General features: G+C 39.3%; 1 protein-coding gene across 1 annotated transcript in view; it reads right to left on the bottom strand.

The window, feature by feature from the left end:
* The window catches only part of STIM2 (stromal interaction molecule 2), a 99,486-nt gene that overhangs the window by 49,409 nt on the left and 30,999 nt on the right, over positions 1-19,078 (bottom strand). Inside the window, exon 2 of the mRNA XM_039329865.1 lies at positions 5,366-5,496. Coding sequence (XP_039185799.1) covers positions 5,366-5,496 — 131 coding nt within the window. The remainder of the gene's footprint in view (positions 1-5,365; positions 5,497-19,078) is intronic.

Here is a 19,078-nt window from a genome sequence, read left to right on the forward strand (position 1 = left end):
AAGCACCTGAAGGCAGGACAAGAAGAAACAGGTGGAAACTAATCAAGGAGAGAAGCAACCTAGAACTAAGGAGAAACTTCCTGACAGTTCGAACAATTAACCAGTGGAACAACCTGCCTCCAGAAGCGGTGAATGCTCCAACACTGGAAGTTTTTAAGAAGAGACTGGACAGCCATTTGTCTGAAATGGTATAGGGTTTTGGACTAGATGACCTCCAAGGTCCCTTCCAACATTATTATTATTATTATTATTATCAATCATCGCACAGTCAGCCAGATGTTCAGACTGGATTTGGCATTTTGTCTACCTATCGAGTCCTTACCCAGGACCTGGGATAGGCAGATGTGGATGTTTGATGGTATTACAGGTATCGTCGCAGGATGGAAGCAGTTCCTAATAAGGCCGCCTTTTGCAATTGACTAATAGCAAATTTGTCAATGCCAATGGTGTTCAAGTGGTGCTCCAGTTGTTTTGGGATTGCACCCAAGGAGCCTATTACTATTGGTACTACTTGCTTGCTTTTGCCACAGTCTTTCTATTTCTATTTGTAGGTCTTTGTATTTTGTTATCTTCTCCAGTTCTTTCTCTTCTATTCTGCTGTCTCCAGGCACTGCCACGTCCACTATCCAGACTTTTTTGTCTTTCTTATCGACAATTGTTAAGTCTGGGGTGTTATGTTGCAGGTGCTTGTCTGTTTGAATTCTGAAGTCCCAGAGCAGTTTAATTTTATCATTTTCTATGACTTTCTCTATTTTATGATCCCACCAGTTTTTGCTTACAGGCAAATGATATTTTTTGCAGATCTTCCAATGCACCATTGTTGCTACTTTGTCATGCCGCTGCTTGTAATCAGTCTGTGCAATCTTCTTGCAACAGCTTACCAAGTGGTCCACTGTTTCTTCAGCTTCTTTGCATAGGCGGCACTTACTGTCTGTTGCTGTCTTCTCAATTTTGACTTTGTATGCATTTGTCCTTAAGGCTTGGTCTTGTGCAGCCAGAATTAGTCCCTCGGTCTCTTTCTTCAATTTTCCTGCTCTTAGCCATTGCCAGGTTTTATTATTATCTGCTTTCCCAGCTATTTTTTTCATGTATTGGCCATGTAGTGCTTTGTCTTCCCATGCCTCTATTCTGTTCTTCATTTGGTCTTTCTTGTAGGCCAGTTTGGTCTCTCCAGTAGTTAGTAAGCCTTCCTGATATACTAATTTCAGTGCATCTTCATCATTGTTCTTCAGATATTCTTCCAAAGCCATTTTTTCTTCTTCAACCATCTGATGTACTTGTAGCATTCCACGCCCACCTATTTGCCTTGGTAGATAAAGTCTATCAATGTCACTGCGTGGATGAAGGGCATGATTCATTGTCATTATTTTTCTGGTCTGCCTATCCATTGCTTTTAGTTCTGCTTGAGTCCAGTCCACTATTCCAGCTGTGTACCTAATGACTGGGATTGCCCAGGTGTTGATTGCCTTTATGGTATTTCCTCCATTGAGTTTGGATTTTAAGATCTTCTTCACTCTCTTGATGTATTCACCTCTAATCTTTTTCTTGACTTCAGTGTGCTTGATGTTGTCAGCTTGAAGGATACCCAAGTATTTGTAGTATTCTTCCTCATCCAGACTCTTAATGTTATTTTCGTGGGGCATCTTGATTCCTTCAGTTTTCTCTATTTTTCCTTGTTTGATAGTAAGTGTGGCACATTTGTCCAAGCCAAACTCCATTCCAATATCTTGGCTATATATACGGACAGTGTTGAGCAGCGATTCTATTTCAGATGATGTTTTTCCATACAGCTTCAGATCATCCATGTAAAGGAGGTGGGATAGTCTAGCAGATGTTTTTGATGTTTGATAGCCATGTCCTGAGTTATTCAGTATTGTTGACAGAGGAAACAGTGCAATAACAAATAGTAATGGTGATAATGAATCTCCTTGAAATATTCCTCTCTTGATATTAACCTCTCCCAGCTTCTCACCATTGATCTGCAACTGTGTCTTCCATTGTGCCATCGATCTTTGCACAAATTTTCTGATGTTTCTACTGACTCCTGTTATTTCTAGGCACTTTATTATCCAATCATGTGGCAGAGAGTCAAATGCCTTTTTGTAGTCAATCCATGCTACATTCAGGTTGGTCTTCCTTCTCTTGCAGTTTTCCAAGATCATTTTGTCTATTAGGAGTTGATCTTTTGTTCCTCTGCTATTGGGGCGGTTTCCTTTCTGCTCAGGTGGAAAGAGATTGTTTTCAACTAGATGCTGTTGTACTGCATCAGCTACCACACCAGTTAGTAATTTGAATGTTGTTGGTAAGCAGGTAATTGGCCTGTAGTTACCTGGTGTTGCCCCTTTTGCTGGATTTTTCATTATTAGGTAGGTTTTCCCAGTTGTTAGCCACTTTTCAATTTCTCCTCCTTGTAGTATATTGTTGAATTGCTTGGCAATGAGTGGGTGTATAACAGTTAGATGTTTCAACCAAAACCCATGCAGTTCATCTTCACCTGGTGCTGACCAATTTTTGATTTTCTTTGCTCTTTTTTCTACCATTTTTGTTGTTATTACTAGTTCTTTCATTTCAACTTCTGTTTTATTTGCATCCACCTCTTTTAACCAAGCCGCATCCTTGTTGTATTTCTTTGGGTTATCCCATATCTGCTTCCAGAATTGCACTGTTTCTTCCTTGTCAGGTACTGACTGATTCCTTGCAGTTTCTCCATTGATGGATTGGTAGAAACGTTTCTGATTGGATTGAAATTGGAGGTTCTGCCTATAGTTTGCAATTCGAGCTTCATATCTACTGATTTTCCTGGCTATAGCTGTTATTTGTTGCTTTATTATTTCCAGTGCTTCCTTGATCTTCCTTGTTTCTAAGTGGTATTTCTTGATTAGGTATTCTTTGGTCTTCTTGTTCTTCAGCTTCTTTTCTTTCATCTGTTCTAGCTTGCTTGCATGTGATCTTAACTTGCTGATCTTATTTTCTAGTCTAACCTTCCATTTTTGTGGTGCACTGTTTGTTTGTTTTTCTTTTTTGTTGATTTTACATCCCAGGTATTCTGTTATAACTGCAGCTGTGCTGTACATTAGTTGGTTTGTTTCTTGCAGTGAATTGGTGCTTATACTTGATATTGCAGTATTTGCATCTTTTAATGCTTGTGCTAGCTGTTTCTTTGGAACAAGCTTCAATGCAGGCAGCCTTATTCTGTTGTTTTTGTGCTGTTCTAGATGCTCAGTTATTCTTTGTTTCAATTCTTTTATTTCTTTAGTTAGAGGGTTTTGTTCTTCCTGAGGAAGAGGTGCCTGGTTTCCAAATGAGAACAGTTGTATATCTCTGCTGGATTCTTTCACTGCCAACTCCCCCTGGTTTGCCTCTACATTCTGAATTACTTCTGGTAAGGCTTTGATTTCTTTGCCCTGGGTAAACCTTTGCAGTTCGTCCAATTCTGTTTCTGTGAATACTTTATTTCGTGTTATAAATCGGCGTTGATCTGCTAGTCTCTGTTCTGTTATTTCTGATTCTGGATGTTGTTCTTTCCAGAACTGGTGCATTCGTTTTAGATATCCTCATCTTGTTGGACTTGATCTGTAGTAACAGATCATTATTTCTTTGTTTTCCATCACTGTGTATCTGCGACGGGTAAACACCTTTTCTTCCAGTAGTTCTGCAGCTGCTGGCCCTGGTTGCTCAGCCAACAGTCCTGAGTCCTGTAACCCATTTTTCACCAGATATCCAGGAACTCCAATATCTAGCGCGGACCTTGTTAACCCGGGCGACGTCCGAGCCGGTATGGCATTCTGAAATTTACGTCTCACCATATTTTTTATGGGAGAGACACTCTTTGTCTGACTCCTCTGATGAGACCTGTCCAGTATGGTTGAACCTCTGGCATAGCTCTCATCTTCCTCAGAGTACACAAGCCCCAATATTATTATTATTATTATTATTATTGACAGTAGTTCTGCTATATTATGATTCCTATGTAGCCACATCTCAAGAGAATTTACAAATAAAAACGCCATTAAAATAGATTGAGAAACTACAGTAAAAGAAAGCAAATAGATGAAAATGTGTATATGAAAAACGGGAAGGAAAAAAGGCAATGAAATATATCCATCAATAATATTTACCTATAGAAGGTTAACACAGGGGAGATTGATGTGACAATAGGTACTTCACACATTTAAGCAGGAAAAGTACTTCAGAAAAACAGAAGCAGCCAAGAAAAACACTTCACTGCAGGTAATCACGAAGTCACATTCTGTCACTTGTGGCAAATATGACAGGATCTTCTGTTGTGGAAATACCAAGTCGCTTTCCCACCACAGGTCTGGACTTTTGCAATGTGCAGATGCTACAGCTGTTAAGAGAATACAGTGGCCACACAACTGTGGGGTCCAATTCAAACTGCTGATTATTATCCCTTAGAAAGCTCTTCATGTTGCAGCTTTACATCAGGATGACTTCACCCAACCTGATGACATACATTCTGTGAGGACATCTAAATAGGAATTGTTAAAAATTCCCACTTCTGCATGAGAGGAGCGCAAACCAAAACACGCGTTTTCTCACATGTCTGTGTCCTGTTCCTATCTTGGTGCAGTCTACATTTTACCGCATTATTAATTTCCCTATGGTGATGATAGACGAGGACCACGGGGGGGGGGGGAGAACAGTTGGAGTTACTATTTGAACTAGGCTACTAATACCCCATTAATAGCACCAAACGACCACTAACGATGAGTCAGACTATTCGTTTTTTTGTCTTGCTGCTTTTTAAACTTTTCCCATCTTTACTAAACTGAACCAGTGTTTGAATTAAAATAGCTTTCATATTAAGCCACTTGTTTGAACAGGCGTTTTAAAAAGCAAGCAGCAGAAAGACCAAGAAAACAGAAAATACATGTAACACAAAAAGCACGAAAAATACTTGAGGGGCCTTGATTCAATTAATGTGATTGATACAGTCCTTCTCCACTACGGAGAGGCAGATCTGCTAAGAACAGTAAATGCTGCAGAATAGTATAAAAACCCCATGTACCACAGCCTTGCTTTTACCCTGTTCCTGTACATGTGCAGAAAATAAAATAACGGCTGGTTTTAACTTGACTATTTGGATTCCAGCGGCATACACCGTCTGTCTTTCGGTATACAAACTACACTTTTAGCAGAAATATCTATGCACTGCTATCCAAATTAATTTCAAGATTTATCTTAAATCTGTCATCTGCATTCTTGGGGAATGCGCCAAAACGCCAAGTGAAGGGTGGTTTTTTTTTTTTCCTTCTAATTTGTCTGCCAGGATTATGTGAAATAGCGCAGCTGTACATTTACATAGGAACACGTAGCACTAAAACTAACATATGTCCATACTAACCTCATCGCTTTCCTCTACTTCAATGCCACCGTCTTTGTCATCATCCATCTGTTTATGAATTGTACAGAGGGCTTCCAGACTGTATTTATCTTCCTCCGTGAAACAGGGCGGGCTCAGTAAATGGCAAAAATCTAAAAGATAAAAAAAGACACAAACAATTCTTATTCTTTTACACTTTCAAGCTGAAGTGATGGAAGCAAAACACTATGACAGAGGTACTCAGCACACCTAATTTTAATAGACATGTCAAACACAAGGCCCGGGGGCCGGATGCAGCCCTCGAAGTGGATTCATGAGGCCCGCGAAGCCATCCTGGAAACAGTGAGGGAATGGCCCCCGCTGCCTTGGCCCTGGCCCAGGCCGACCAAGAGCCAATGTACAATTTTGTGGTTGCCTTCTATGCTGAAACACATTCAGTCTTAGCTCCACAAGGCCATCTAGAAACAGAGAGGAACCAGCCCCTGCTGCGTCGGCCCTGCCCCCTGGGTGCATGCTGGGGAGGTGTCACCCTTTGTGAGGAATGAAGAAATGGACCATGCCTTGGCGCTTGCCCCGGTCCCACCCCCTTCTGCCAGAGACCCTCAGATCTGTCCCACTCCTGCCCAGGCCCCGACAGGCACCCTTGACGCGAACGATGTAGAGCTGGCCATGCCCACCGTAGGCCACACCCACTCCATCCACACCCACCCAGTAGGCCACACCCACCCAGCCCCCCGAGGGCAACCACAATGCTGATGCAGCCCTCAATGAAATTGAGTTTGACACCCCTGGTCTATTATCTCAGTTTGGCTATCCCAGACCCTAACACAAGTATTTTAAATGCCTGACTCCTAACCGAACCAGTGTCAAAACGGGACTGGAAGGATTCTCATTCTATCTTGAAAGTTCAGAAAAGGGTAATTTTAAAATTCAAATATTCAGTTGCAACACATCCTTCCAGGATGCCATATACGCGGTAACTTTTGTGAGTTGCCCTGCCTGGGTTTTTTTATTTTATTCTATCTGCTGCATTGTTTTTCTACTCTGTCCCTTCTATTTGTATTAGTATATACTCAACAGAATTCTCAATTAATGTGTGTGTGTGTGTGTGTGTGTGTGTGTGTGTGTGTGTGTGTAATATAATACAACTGCCTAGCATGTAGACTGCCCAGGTTCGAATCCCATAAAGGGTGTGGCTAGCTGATGAGGACAAAATGAGTCTGAAATAGCAATACTAGTCTCCCACTTAAATCTTTAACTCTTGTCAGCAAAAAAGAAATCTCAATTTGTAATGTATCGCAATAGCGACTTGAACCTGCTTAACGCCCCTAGTTGGGGGGGCTGCAAGGCAAAAGAGATTATAAAAAAGTAGAACTGCAGTATAGCAGTCAAAATGCCTAAGGTGCAATCAATCAGACCGTCTGTCTGAAAAACTTCCTGTATATACTCCCTTGACTCGGCTGACAAAGAGGGGAGGAGAGCCTGTGGCCTGGTGATTAATACAACTGCCTAGCATGTAGATTGCCCACTTTTGAATCCCCTAAAGGGTGTGGCTAGCTGATGAGGACAAAATGAGTCCAAAATAGCTATACTAGTCTCCCACTTAAATCTTTAACTCTTGTCAGCAATATATCTTGTCAGCTTCGTGAAGCACGAAGCCGAAAACACCAGCCTGAAGATGATGAATGGGACTTCATCGAAACGTCGTCAAGACACTTCCAATTTTACGCGGGAGAAAACCCGAATAACCAAAGACCTACATACAAACACCCGCAAAAACCTCAGAAAACACACACATATATATAAATAAAATTGAGAATTCTGTTGAGTATATATATACACATATATATCTTATCTGTTGGGTGAAGCACCCGGTCTACTAAATATAAATCAGTCTGTTCTGCATTTTGCTCCAATATAGGAGCATATTTTGCAGGCAGACCTCACTATTGTGAATACTGTAAATCCAAAATTTTGTAGCTGACAAAGACTCTGTCAGCCACAAAATTTTGAATACACACACATATACATACATATTATATACATACATTACACACACACACACACACCCTCCATGCCATTTCTTTTCACTGTAAGCAATATTATACAAAGAACATAAAGACAGAAGTAGCAAGCACATTGTGTATAGTTTTAAAGGTGGATGTTTTAAACTGCTTCTACTTATATTCTATGTAAGCCACTGACAGTCCTTTTGGTCATCAGCAGGCAGAGATGAATTTGATAAATATACAGAAGGAAGACATGTAAAACAAGAAGAGGGGGAAGGAAAACAAAAGGAAAAGGAAATTTACATCGTCACTGTTCACTATACTTCTTGATGCCTTTCTGGCACTGCAAACGATTTTGATTTTGCCACATGCAAAATCATTGCCACTGATTCACAGAGTGCCTGTAAGCCTTTGCATGTATTGCTTTCTCTTTTGACAATTTCACGAAATGCCATAATTGCAATGTTCTTGTTCCTCCTCTTCCTCTCAACCCGTTCACTTTCCCTTCAGAGATTTGTTTTGTACGAGTTGGCCTGCACTTCACTTCTCTCCAAATGACCCAACCACCTAAATGTGCTTCTTTTTGGGGCTGATCGTTCAGTTGAGTATTCAATTCACATCCATTCATCAATGACACGTTCCCCTTTTTGGGGGGGGGGGGAGCAACTTGCTATCAGTACACCCAAAGCCAATTTTGTTCCCATCTCATTCATACTAGTCCTCGACTTATAACAGTTCATTGAGTGACCTTTCAAACTTACAACGGCACTGAAAAAAGTAATGTATGACTGTTGTTCATACTTACGAACATTGTCGCATCCCCTTGAATTCAGACACTTGGCAACTGATCATATTTATGACGGTTGGGAGTGTCCCGGGTTACGGGATTCCCCCTTTTCCAATCTTCTAACAAAGCAAAGTCAATGGGGAAGCCAGATTTACTTATCCACTGTGTTACTAATGATGTAATGACTGACAGTTGTTAACTATGGCAAGAAAGGTCATAAAATGGGGCAAAATGTTTGTCACTTAACAAATGTTTCACTTAGCAACATAAATTTTGGGCCCATTGTGGTCATAAGTCAAGGACTACCTGTATTTGCAAGTTAGCCTCTGTGATTTACCTAGAGAACCGACATTCTCTTGCCCATGTTCCGCCAACTATACTGGCGCATTCTGGGATGTACAGTTTATTGCTTTAGGGGGAAAAAAAATCTTCATTTTTTTTTAAATTTCTAATTCATGAAAACAAAAGACAGAATCTTTCAAGCCGCACACAGCAAGATCTTTTAAAAATAGATATTTACTAGTATAAACTTTTGAATGTTAGCCATAATGCGAAGACTCCAAATGATTGACAACAGTATAATATATTGAATGTGAAAACAAAGCCACCGACTGTGGCTAAATAAAACCATCATCTAAACTAAAAGCCGGAACCAACCATAAAAATATCCCCAAATTAAAAGATAGTTCAACTGTATCTCTAATGCCTCAAATTCCTATCAAAATAGTTTTAAAATCTTTTTAAAAAGAGAGCACAATAGGGATCAAATAAGCTATTCCATACTGTCAGCATCTGGCTGTAAGTCAGTCATCTGTATCGTTTCAAAGGAAAACCCATCATATAAACTAATTATTAGAAATTTTGAATGAAGATAGATAGATAGATAGATAGATAGATAGATAGATAGATAGATAGATAATATATATTTTGCTTGGGGTGGGGGGAAGATACAAAACAACAAAGCGGCAGACGTGTTAGACAGGACACCTGTTTCATATGAGGAGGAGATGATAAAACTGCTTGGAACTGGATCCATTTTCCTTTTTCTAAAAATCATTCATCATTCATCAAATCCTTCATTCAGGGGACTGGAGGATAAAATATGTGAAGAACAGTTGCAGGAATTGGGTATGTCTAGTTTAATGAAGAGAAGGATTGGGGGGACATGATGGCAGTATCCCAATCTCTCAGGGGTTGCCACAAAGAAGAGGGAGTCAAGCTATTTCCCAAAGCGCCTGAGGGCACGACAAGAAGCAACGGATGGAAACTAACCAAGGAGAGAAGAAACCTAGAACTAAGAAGAAACTTCCTGACAGTGAGAACAATTAACCAGTGGAACAACCTGCCTCCAGAAGCAGTAAATGCTCCAACACTGGAAGTTTTTAAGAAGAGACTGGACAGCCATTTGTCTGAAATGGTATAGGGCAGTGGTTCTCAACCTGTGGGTCGGGACCCCATTTGGGGGTCGAATGACCATTTCACGGGGGTCGCCAAACAACGCAGTCCGCCATTTTTTTCCCTTTTCCTTAGCTGTGCCACTCCCTTTTATTCTATTGGCTTTTGAAAGCCAATAGAATAGACTCTCTTGAATAGAGTCTAATTCTATTGGCTTTCAAAAGCCAATAGGAATTGTCCAGGCTGTCTCTGCCCCGCTGAGCCCGCCAAAAGTCCCATTCTGCAAACGGTGCTGCACCAGTTGAGTAGTCCTCGACTTATGACCGGTTGAGTAGTCCTCGACTTACGACCGGTTGGGGGTCGCGGCATTAAAAAGGTTGAGAACCACTGGTATAGGGTTTCCTGCCTCAGCAGGGGGCTGGACTAGAAGACCTCCAAGATCCCTTCCAACTCTGTTATTCTATTCTGTTCTATTTACAAGACATGAGAAACAGTTAATACTCTCTCAACCACAATCACACATTGTTGTTTTTAATTTTGAATGGAGTTATATTTTGTACTAAGAAATCTCCCTCTTCCCACTTATTTTTTTTGTCAGTGTAAATTGAAGATGAAGTTCACTTTTATGAATCAGCAAACTTAGCCCTTATCAGGTGAATTATACCAAAAATGAATTAATTTTCATTCTATTCCATATAATCACACACCTTTCAGAACCCCTGATTCATTTTCTATTTCTAAATAGTGCAGAATGTTTACTAGCACAGGGTATCAACATCCTGTCTGTGATTTTAGAGGGCAGATTTAAAAATAAAAAACCTTATGCAACACGTGGATTCAGTATCACTTTTTTCCGCCCTACCTTTCAAAGAGAGTCACTCAAAAAGTCAGGCCAGTGACTCAGATTTCGCTGCTTTATTGAAGAGCAAGATTCCAAGAGACCTAAGGGGTTAGTTAGCTAAGTTTTCTTCATTAGCTATCAAAATGACACAAATTGTTATTTTCTACTTTAGGTACAGAGATGGATAAAAAAGAAACCGAAAGCTCCATCTCAAAGTTATACTATATTCTCGTGGAAACCGAAAGGACTCTACGAATTCCAGAGGGTTTTAGCAGAGAGATTTATTGCGCAGGTTCAGAAGCAATAGCAACAAGCAATTCTGAACCCCCAAGGCGGGTTCAGACTTCAGTTTTATACTTTCCTTTTTTTCCTCAGGAACAAAGGAATACACATTGAAATACACATTGTAATACATTAGGTTCGTTTCTCACGGGTATACAACGGAGAGTTTGCTACATACATTGTATCCAAGTGTAATGCGCATTAGATTAGTCACATACTACTAACACAGCACTATTTCAATAATTATGCAGACACATCAATATTCTACATTAATATGAAGGTACAATAATTTTTGGATGTGCCAGTTAGCCAACTTCTTCAAGAAAGACAACATGGAGGCATGTTTTATTGCAGTCGAGACCAAACTACTGTTTAATATCTTGCGAAACTTCATCCGCTCCCAAATCTTACTTGATGAGGAAACTACAAACATGAACACGTTGGGTTTTTTTTATTTCATTTGTATTGTTTTGTTACTAATTTATTTACTTCCATGCTGAACTCAAAGTGCTTGTTTGATTTTAAAACATTCACCACCTTTGGACTGGACTTCCAACAACTCCCATAGACATTCACCCACTAATTAGTCCATTGCTCAAAAGTTCATCTTCTAGGTTCCACTGCATTTTAAACATATATCCTCAAATTGGAATACTGCATCCAGTTTTGATCACAGGATGTAAAAAAGATGTTGAGACTCTAGAACAGTGGTTTTCAACCTGTGGGTCGGGACCCCATTTGGGGTCAAACGACCATTTCACGGGGGTCGCCAAACAAGGCTGTCCGCCATTTTTTCCCCCTTTTCTTTGGCCACACCCCTGGCACCCGGTGATGTATAAGTGGTTGGGGGTCACCACAACATGGGGAACTGTATTATGGGGTCGCGGCATTAGAAAGGTTGAGAAGCACTGCTCTAGAAAGAGTGCAGAGAAGAGCAACACAAGATGATTAGGGGACTGGAGGCTAAAACATATAAAGAACGGTTGCTGGAATCGGGTATGTCTAGTTTAATGAAGAGAAAGACTAGGGGTGACATGATAGCGGTGTTCCAATATCTCAGGGGCTGCCCCAAAGAAGAGGGAGTCAAGCTATTCTCCAAAGCACCCGAAGGCAGGACAAGAAGCAACGGATGAAAACTGACCAAGGAGAGAAGCAACCTAGGAGAAAGTTCCTGACAGTTAGAACAATTAATCAGTGGAACAACCTGCCTCCAAAAGTTGTGAATGCTCCAATACTGGAAGTTTTTAAGAAAAGACTGGACAACCATTTGTCTGCAATGGGATAGGGTTTCCTGCCTGAGCAGGGGGTTGGACTAGATGACCTCCAAGAATTATAGAAATCCTTTCCCATATATGTTTATAAACACACACAGAGACACACACACACAAACACAATCCATTATGTTCTTGGATGCCATTCAAAGTGCTATTACCCAGAAACTAATATTTGCTTTCCTTAAGCTTATCTGTAATTATCAATAACACTGTATTTTAATTTTTGGGAATTTGTTTATTCAATCTGTCTAGCCAGCCAACTTACCCGAGTGACTCTGGGTGCCTTACAATTCTAAAATTCTAAAATAGTTTAAAAGACATCAAAGCAGTAAAAATATCCACCAAATAAATAAGTATAAACCTCAGCTGATAGTTTATATTATAAACGACTTGGAAGACAGCATGCAAAAGGCACAGTAAGGAGAAAAAAAACAACAACCTACAAATATGGAGAAATGAAGAAAACAGTTCATTTCTAATTAGGTACTGGGGGAAAAAAAATCTCCATTTACTCTTTATGAAGTTCTTTTTAAGAGAAGCGAAGGGAAAACAGTGTCAGTTCCCCCGGAAAACACTTGATACTCTTCCCAGATCGAGTTCTTGAATGTGTCAAGAGGAAGGATAACAGTAACCAGACTGAAAAACAGAGGTCAACCATTTTGTGAGAAATAAGGAACAGACAGCCTAAACAGATACAAATTCTGCCCCTGTCTAAGTTTATTTCGACTAAGATTAATGCAATCTATTAACTACTAGTGGTTTCTACACTTGCTGCTATCACTAGAATTCTATTCGGTTTTCAGGTGTAACTGAAAGTAAAAAATCCTACAACTTACAAGAAAGTGGTGGAATTCACAACAATACCATTTTAATGTGCTAATCGTGTTAGTTAATTTAAAATAACTGCAGCTGAAGAACCATTTGGAATAAAATTTGTTCAGTTTCTGTCTAAAGCAGGCATGTCAAACTCGCGATGTCACGTGACGTCACACAACTATCGGGCTGATTTTGCTATTGCCGGCAATGGGGTGGGTGTGGTTTCCATGTGACGCATCCGGCCTGTGGGCCAGCAGTTTGACATCCCTGGTCTAAAGGAAGGAAGCTAGAAGGTGAATCAGCACTAGGTCCCAGCTCCATAATTGCCCTAAATCCAACATTTGTTTAACAAAACACATATTACAGAGGACCGTATTTCCCATGATCTTGATACTTGAGGCGAATATGCAGGAAGAGCCTTAATGAGAAGCAAGATCTTGGCTAGCTACCTGTCAGGTGCAAAGGATTAGGACCATATGCTATGTTGCAGTTCATGCTCATGCCTTGACACAAGAATCTGGTCAATTAAAGTTCAATCCGAAATTGGCACCAGAAAAGGATCACCGCAATTGAAGAAGGATTGGATTTGGACCGTTTGTGCCAATGTAACGATTCTAAGCTAATGACATGCTTAACTCCACCACTTCCCAGCTCCACCTGCTCTTCTCTTACACCAGCAGTTCTCAACCTGTGGGTCGCGACCCCAGTTGGGGTCGATCGACCATTTCACGGGGCTTGCCAAACAACGCGATCCGCCATTTTTTTGTCAGCCGGCGCAGGGGGCGGTGCCGCGCATGCGTGCCGCACAGGGGGCACCGCATGGGGGTGGCGCCGCGCATGCATGCCATGCATGGGGGTGGCACCGCGCATGCACGCCACGCAGGGGGCAGCGCCGCGCATGCGCACCGCCTGCTTATGTCCGGGGTCGCCGTATAAAAAGGTTGAGAACCACTGTCTTACACAGTTTTGAGGATTTTATAAATAAGACATTGCACACTTGATTTTTAAAAAAAAAAAAAAAAAACATCCTCCACAAACCCCATATGAATTCAGCTACTATGGGAAAAGAGGACAGATAATCTCATTGATTAACTGTATATAAAAAAAGAAAAATGAAGGGTGAGAATAAGTGATCAATTCTCATTGGGATTAGTGCCGAGTTAGGGCTGAGCAGAGATGTTTGCAGATGATACCAAATGGTTCAGAGTGGCAAAATTATTCTATTATCTCTTGGATCACGGGCAGCTTGACTTTTAAGGGGCTGTTTGCCAAAAAAAAGAATAGTGATAGATTTTCAGTCCCCGGTACAAGCTTATGGGTTTCCCAAACGTAGAATTGGCACAGAATGCTGGACTAATTGTGTGACAGAAACCACAGGATCTGCTAAATTTCATGAAAACAAATCTTAGATTCTAAAACCCAAGAACAAAGTGTAGAAGATGACCAGACTGAGCCCGAGGGAGGGGTCAAATGTGTCATAAGTCACAGGTCCCTGTGCACTTGCAAGATATTCAAGCCTAGACGGCCTTTCTTATCTCCCGCTCATTTCCTTTGACTGCTAGTTGGTCAGATTCTCATAGAGAGCTAATCTTGCAATATATCTTTATACTCATTTAAACTGCCCGAATTAACTAATTTCCCTGGCACTTGACACAAAGTAAGGAGAGATGAAAGAAAGATTTCAAGCATCGTGACCCCAGAAACGACTGGTAATCCATCCTATTAGCTTATTCTTCAGGAAATCTGCTAATCTTTAAAGAACAAGAATGGAGAGGCAGACTGAAAATTGGTGGTCAAATAATGAAGAGACACATTAATTATAGATAGAATAAAAAGAAAGCGATTAAGAAGATGACCGAAATGGTGCTTTTGGGAGTTCCAGAATTGTTGAAGAAAAATCTGCAGGGTTGTGCTGCTGATGAAAAATTTAAGAATGTAAGGAGATAGAATGGATTTAAAGGCATGTGAGAAGAAGCAGCTGACAGGTGATAGAATAAAAGTGAAAGCAAGAAGAGAATGGGAAGAAATGCCTATTCTGATAGTTTTTGCTTATAGTAATTTATTAAAGGGTTTAATACTCATAAGAGAGTTTGTCCTAACTTGTAACCAAGTTAGGATTTGCTCTGGTACTCAGCAGGGAAACTAGTAAATCAATACAATAGTATGTTCACTACAATGGCAGTTGTGTAGTCTAATTCAACCACACTAAAATCATTTAACGGTTCTCAACCTGTGGTCCACGACCCCTGGGGGGCTATGATGTTGTCACTGGCGGTACGCAAAGGCTTGAAGAAATGTTATGATTTAAATCTTCAGGTAAATCTTGGTGGCCTGTGGCCATGATCTGTGGCCACAAAAGGTATTTAAAGATGGTCCGTGGTGAAGAAAAGATTGAGAACCTCTGATTTATATAGCACAATTCTTTTTTTAAAAAAAAAAATGATCAGTGAATTTAAGCCTGGAAATTTCAATTGTTTGTATCCCCTTGGCTCAATATCTTCCTTAAAAAATATATTCTTTCTTAAACTAAAATATGGCTGGGATAAAAGCTATATAAAATAGGGAACTATATTCCCAGCTATTTTATAAGAACCTCCAATGTTTCTATAAAACTGAACTGATTTGTATATAATTAATCAATGTCTTCAGAAAAGATATACATGCACATAGATACTTCATGAGGTAAGTTTCAATGAACTTTTAACACAAGATTTAGAACTTCAAAAAAATGCAAATAATTTGTAAAAGGTTGTATAAAACTTTGGTTTTAAAAAATTACAAACAAACTAAGGATCTGAATAAATTTGAAATAAGATTTTGGAATTAATTATAAAGAATTCTTCGCACAGGAAAATGCTATTTTCATTTTTTTAAAAAAAAAACTTAATAAGAAAAGATTTTATTGGACACTAGAGGGAACTAAATGTTACAGTTAAAGGAGAACACTTACAATTACAGAATGAAGTAAAATATTATAACATTAAATATACAGAAGGATATTTTTGAACAATGGACTTAGAAGTTAATTTTAGTAGTGTCTACCTATATGGACAGACTCTTTCTAAAAGATATTATAGAGAAGGAACAAATTCTACTTGACAAGGTCGAGATTGAGTTGAAAGTCAATTTAAAAATGATAAGCTGCAAGAATAATACCTTATACTGAACATGCCAAAGGTTGATATCTTAATAATTAAAAGGGATATACAAATAACAAACTAAGAGAATCACCTAATTTTCTCATATTGGTTTTACAAAAGACACATAAGCTTTGAAGAATCTTGTGAAAAGGGACAAATTAAAAATGAAAACAAATTAAGTTCTAGGGCATTGTTTTAAGATTGAAAACTAAAGGTCAAGTTTGTTAAATATAAAAGGAATGAATATAAAGTTGGTTTATTTGATCTCTTAATGGACTTTTGGTGACATCAGGGCTAAAGTGACAATATCAATTTGTTTATAGATAAGAAATGGTACAGGTGAAGAAGACACCATTAGCCATATTTTAAGAGAAGATGATAAATTACTAAAATTGTTGATACTTATGGTAAAGGGGAAGTCATTTCTTTATATATATTTCTTTTCTTTTTCTCTACTACATTCTTATTTTGTTTTCTTCCTTTTCTTCTGCCTTTTCAACTTTTTATTCTTCTGTTTTTACAGCTTGCCTTAGCTCTTACTGTTATAATTCTAACCTTTAATAAAATTACTATAAAAAAAGTAAAATGAGTTTGAGTAAACAGCAATAATAATGTAAAGATTAGGAAACAGTTCAAGAGAAATACACTACCTGCTACAGAAAGTTAAATGCATAGGACGTAACGCTATTTTGTGTATGTGCCAAAGTTTGCTAAGCAAGGAAAGTGCGGTGACATTGATATTGGCATTATCCATAATTTAATGGGAAGCTATAAACTAGCAGCCACAAGGTGATAATCTTGTCCTGGATCATTTTAAGCCAGAGTCCATGATTCTTCCTATGTGGCAGACGTTTTCCAAAAAAGTCTAAACATCTGAGAGAAACAGAAAAAAGGATACCACTAAATTACCAGATCACTCAAAAACTCACCCTTGGTGACCTTATGAAAGGGGGTGGGGGGAAACCCACCGTAACTATGATTATATGCATGCAGAAAAATACACAAACATGTGTGCACATGTACAAATGCAGTTTGGAAGGGTTCTGCAGACAATTATTTGAGGGCAATAGGGCAGCAATGGGTGCACCTTTATCGATTTTGATTTAAACCACTTTTTTTTTTAACCTTGGCAACTTTTAGGACGTGCCAACTGAGAGCTGAAAGTCCACACATCTTAAAAGTTGCCAAGATTCAGAAACACTGCTTTAAAAAAACAAATCTTCAGCTTCAACGCATTATTGTTCTTTTTTTTAGTTTTAGTTTCCCATCACATTGCAAAATAGTTGGTGACCACGCTAATCAGAACAGCCAAACAGACTCAGCCAGAGATGTGGGACTACTTAAGCTGGAAACAGGTATAAAGGTAAAATTGCAATACTGAGACTTTAAGGAGGGGAAAGAGCTAGGAGCGGCAATTTCTCTATCTCCTCAGCTTACAGGGCCCCCAAGGGATGATGCATTGAAATGCAATGAAAAGTACCTTCCTCCATTCAATTAACTCCTACACTTAATATACAACAGCGGTTCTCAACCTGTGGGTCGGGACCCCATATGGGGTCGAACGACCATTTCACGGGGGTCGCCAAACAACGCAGTCCGCCATTTTTCCCCCCTTTTCCTTAGCTGTGCTACTCCCTTTTATTCTATTGGCTTTTGAAAGCCAATAGAATAGACTCTCTGGAATAGAGTCTAATTCTATTGGCTTTCAAAAGCCAATAGGAATTGTCCAAGCTGTCTCTGCCCTGCTGAGCCCACCAAAAGTCCCATTCTGCAAACGGTGCTGCACCAGTTGAGTAGTCCTCGACTTACGACCAGTTGAGTAGTCCTCGACTTACGACCGGTTGGGGGTCGCGGCATTAAAAAGGTTGAGAACCACTGATATACAACTTAATATTATTTATCAAATTTATAAATTATCAGATGCAAACACTAGTAAACTATGGTCTGTTCTGATTGCTTCAAGATTTGAAAATGTATATATTTCCAAATTGAAGAGGTTCTAATAGGCACGGTCATGTAAGTTCCTGTAAGAGCTTGACGGCAAACTTGGCCCGCCAGCTAGCAAATTCTAGCGAAAGAGACAATTTCTTCTGTATATGATTAATGACAGCAACTGGAAATGACTGCAGGGCCAAATACAGGAAATATAAACAAGGAAACAATACGTTTTTAGCTTCACTGGCTTTCCTCTATACTGTACTAATGAAAGACCCAAGGCCAGAACAAGATTTTAACTGAGATCTCAATAAAGTATTATTTTCAACTGCTTGGAAAGAAAACTTCTGAACTACAATACTTGTAAAACTAAAAGGGGGGGGAGGTGGGGGAACAGCAAACCCAGCCTCTTGTGACTGCATGCTTAGTATGATGGGGCTACCACAGATATAAAACTACGCCCTTTTCTTCCATCTGATCCTAATTATCATAGCACTAAGATAGACCTTTTGTTTATTCCCAAGGATTTTCCTAATATGGCAAATGACAAACTATTACTAAAAAAAAAAGAAAGAAAAAGAAAAAGAAATCCTGAAAATTTAGAGTAGGCTATACGACAAAGAAACTCAGACTCATTGAAATAGAATAAGAATAAGAATAAGAATAAGAATTAGAATAGAATAGAATAGAATAGAATAGAATAGAATAGAATAGAATAGAATAGAATAGAATAGAATAGAATAGAATAGAATATGGAAAGAATAAAATAGAACAGAATAGATTAGACTATGGAAAGAATAGAGTAGAGTAGAGTAGAGTAGAGTAGAGTAGAGTAGAGTAGAGTAGAGTAGAGTAGAGTAGAGTAGAGTAGAGTAGAGTAGAGTAGGACCTTGAAGGTCTTCTAGTCCAATTGATTTCCTGTACATTTGAATTTTGGTCCCTCAAACATCTCGTGAAATTATACAGGTGTTCATTTGGGCACAATCTTGTTCAACAAACTTGCCCAGAAAAAATAAGCTGCATGAAACCTTATAATGGACAAGATGGCATTATTTGGTAAGGCTCTTCCACAAACAATTGAGAAATCCTATACCAGTAGCCCTCAACCTATGACCACAATTGGCCCCCAAAATTTCCAGTGCTAAACAAGACATTTGTTAAGTAAGTTTTGCCCCATTTTACAAGCTGTCTTGCCACAGTTGTTAAGTGAATCACTGCAGTTGTTAAGCTAGTAACACGGTTGTTAAGTGACTCT

The sequence above is a fragment of the Crotalus tigris genome, unplaced genomic scaffold, assembly GCF_016545835.1.
Source record: "Crotalus tigris isolate CLP2741 ecotype Arizona unplaced genomic scaffold, ASM1654583v1 scf7180000024420.512544, whole genome shotgun sequence".
In the NCBI taxonomy this organism is placed as follows: Eukaryota; Metazoa; Chordata; class Lepidosauria; order Squamata; family Viperidae; genus Crotalus; species Crotalus tigris.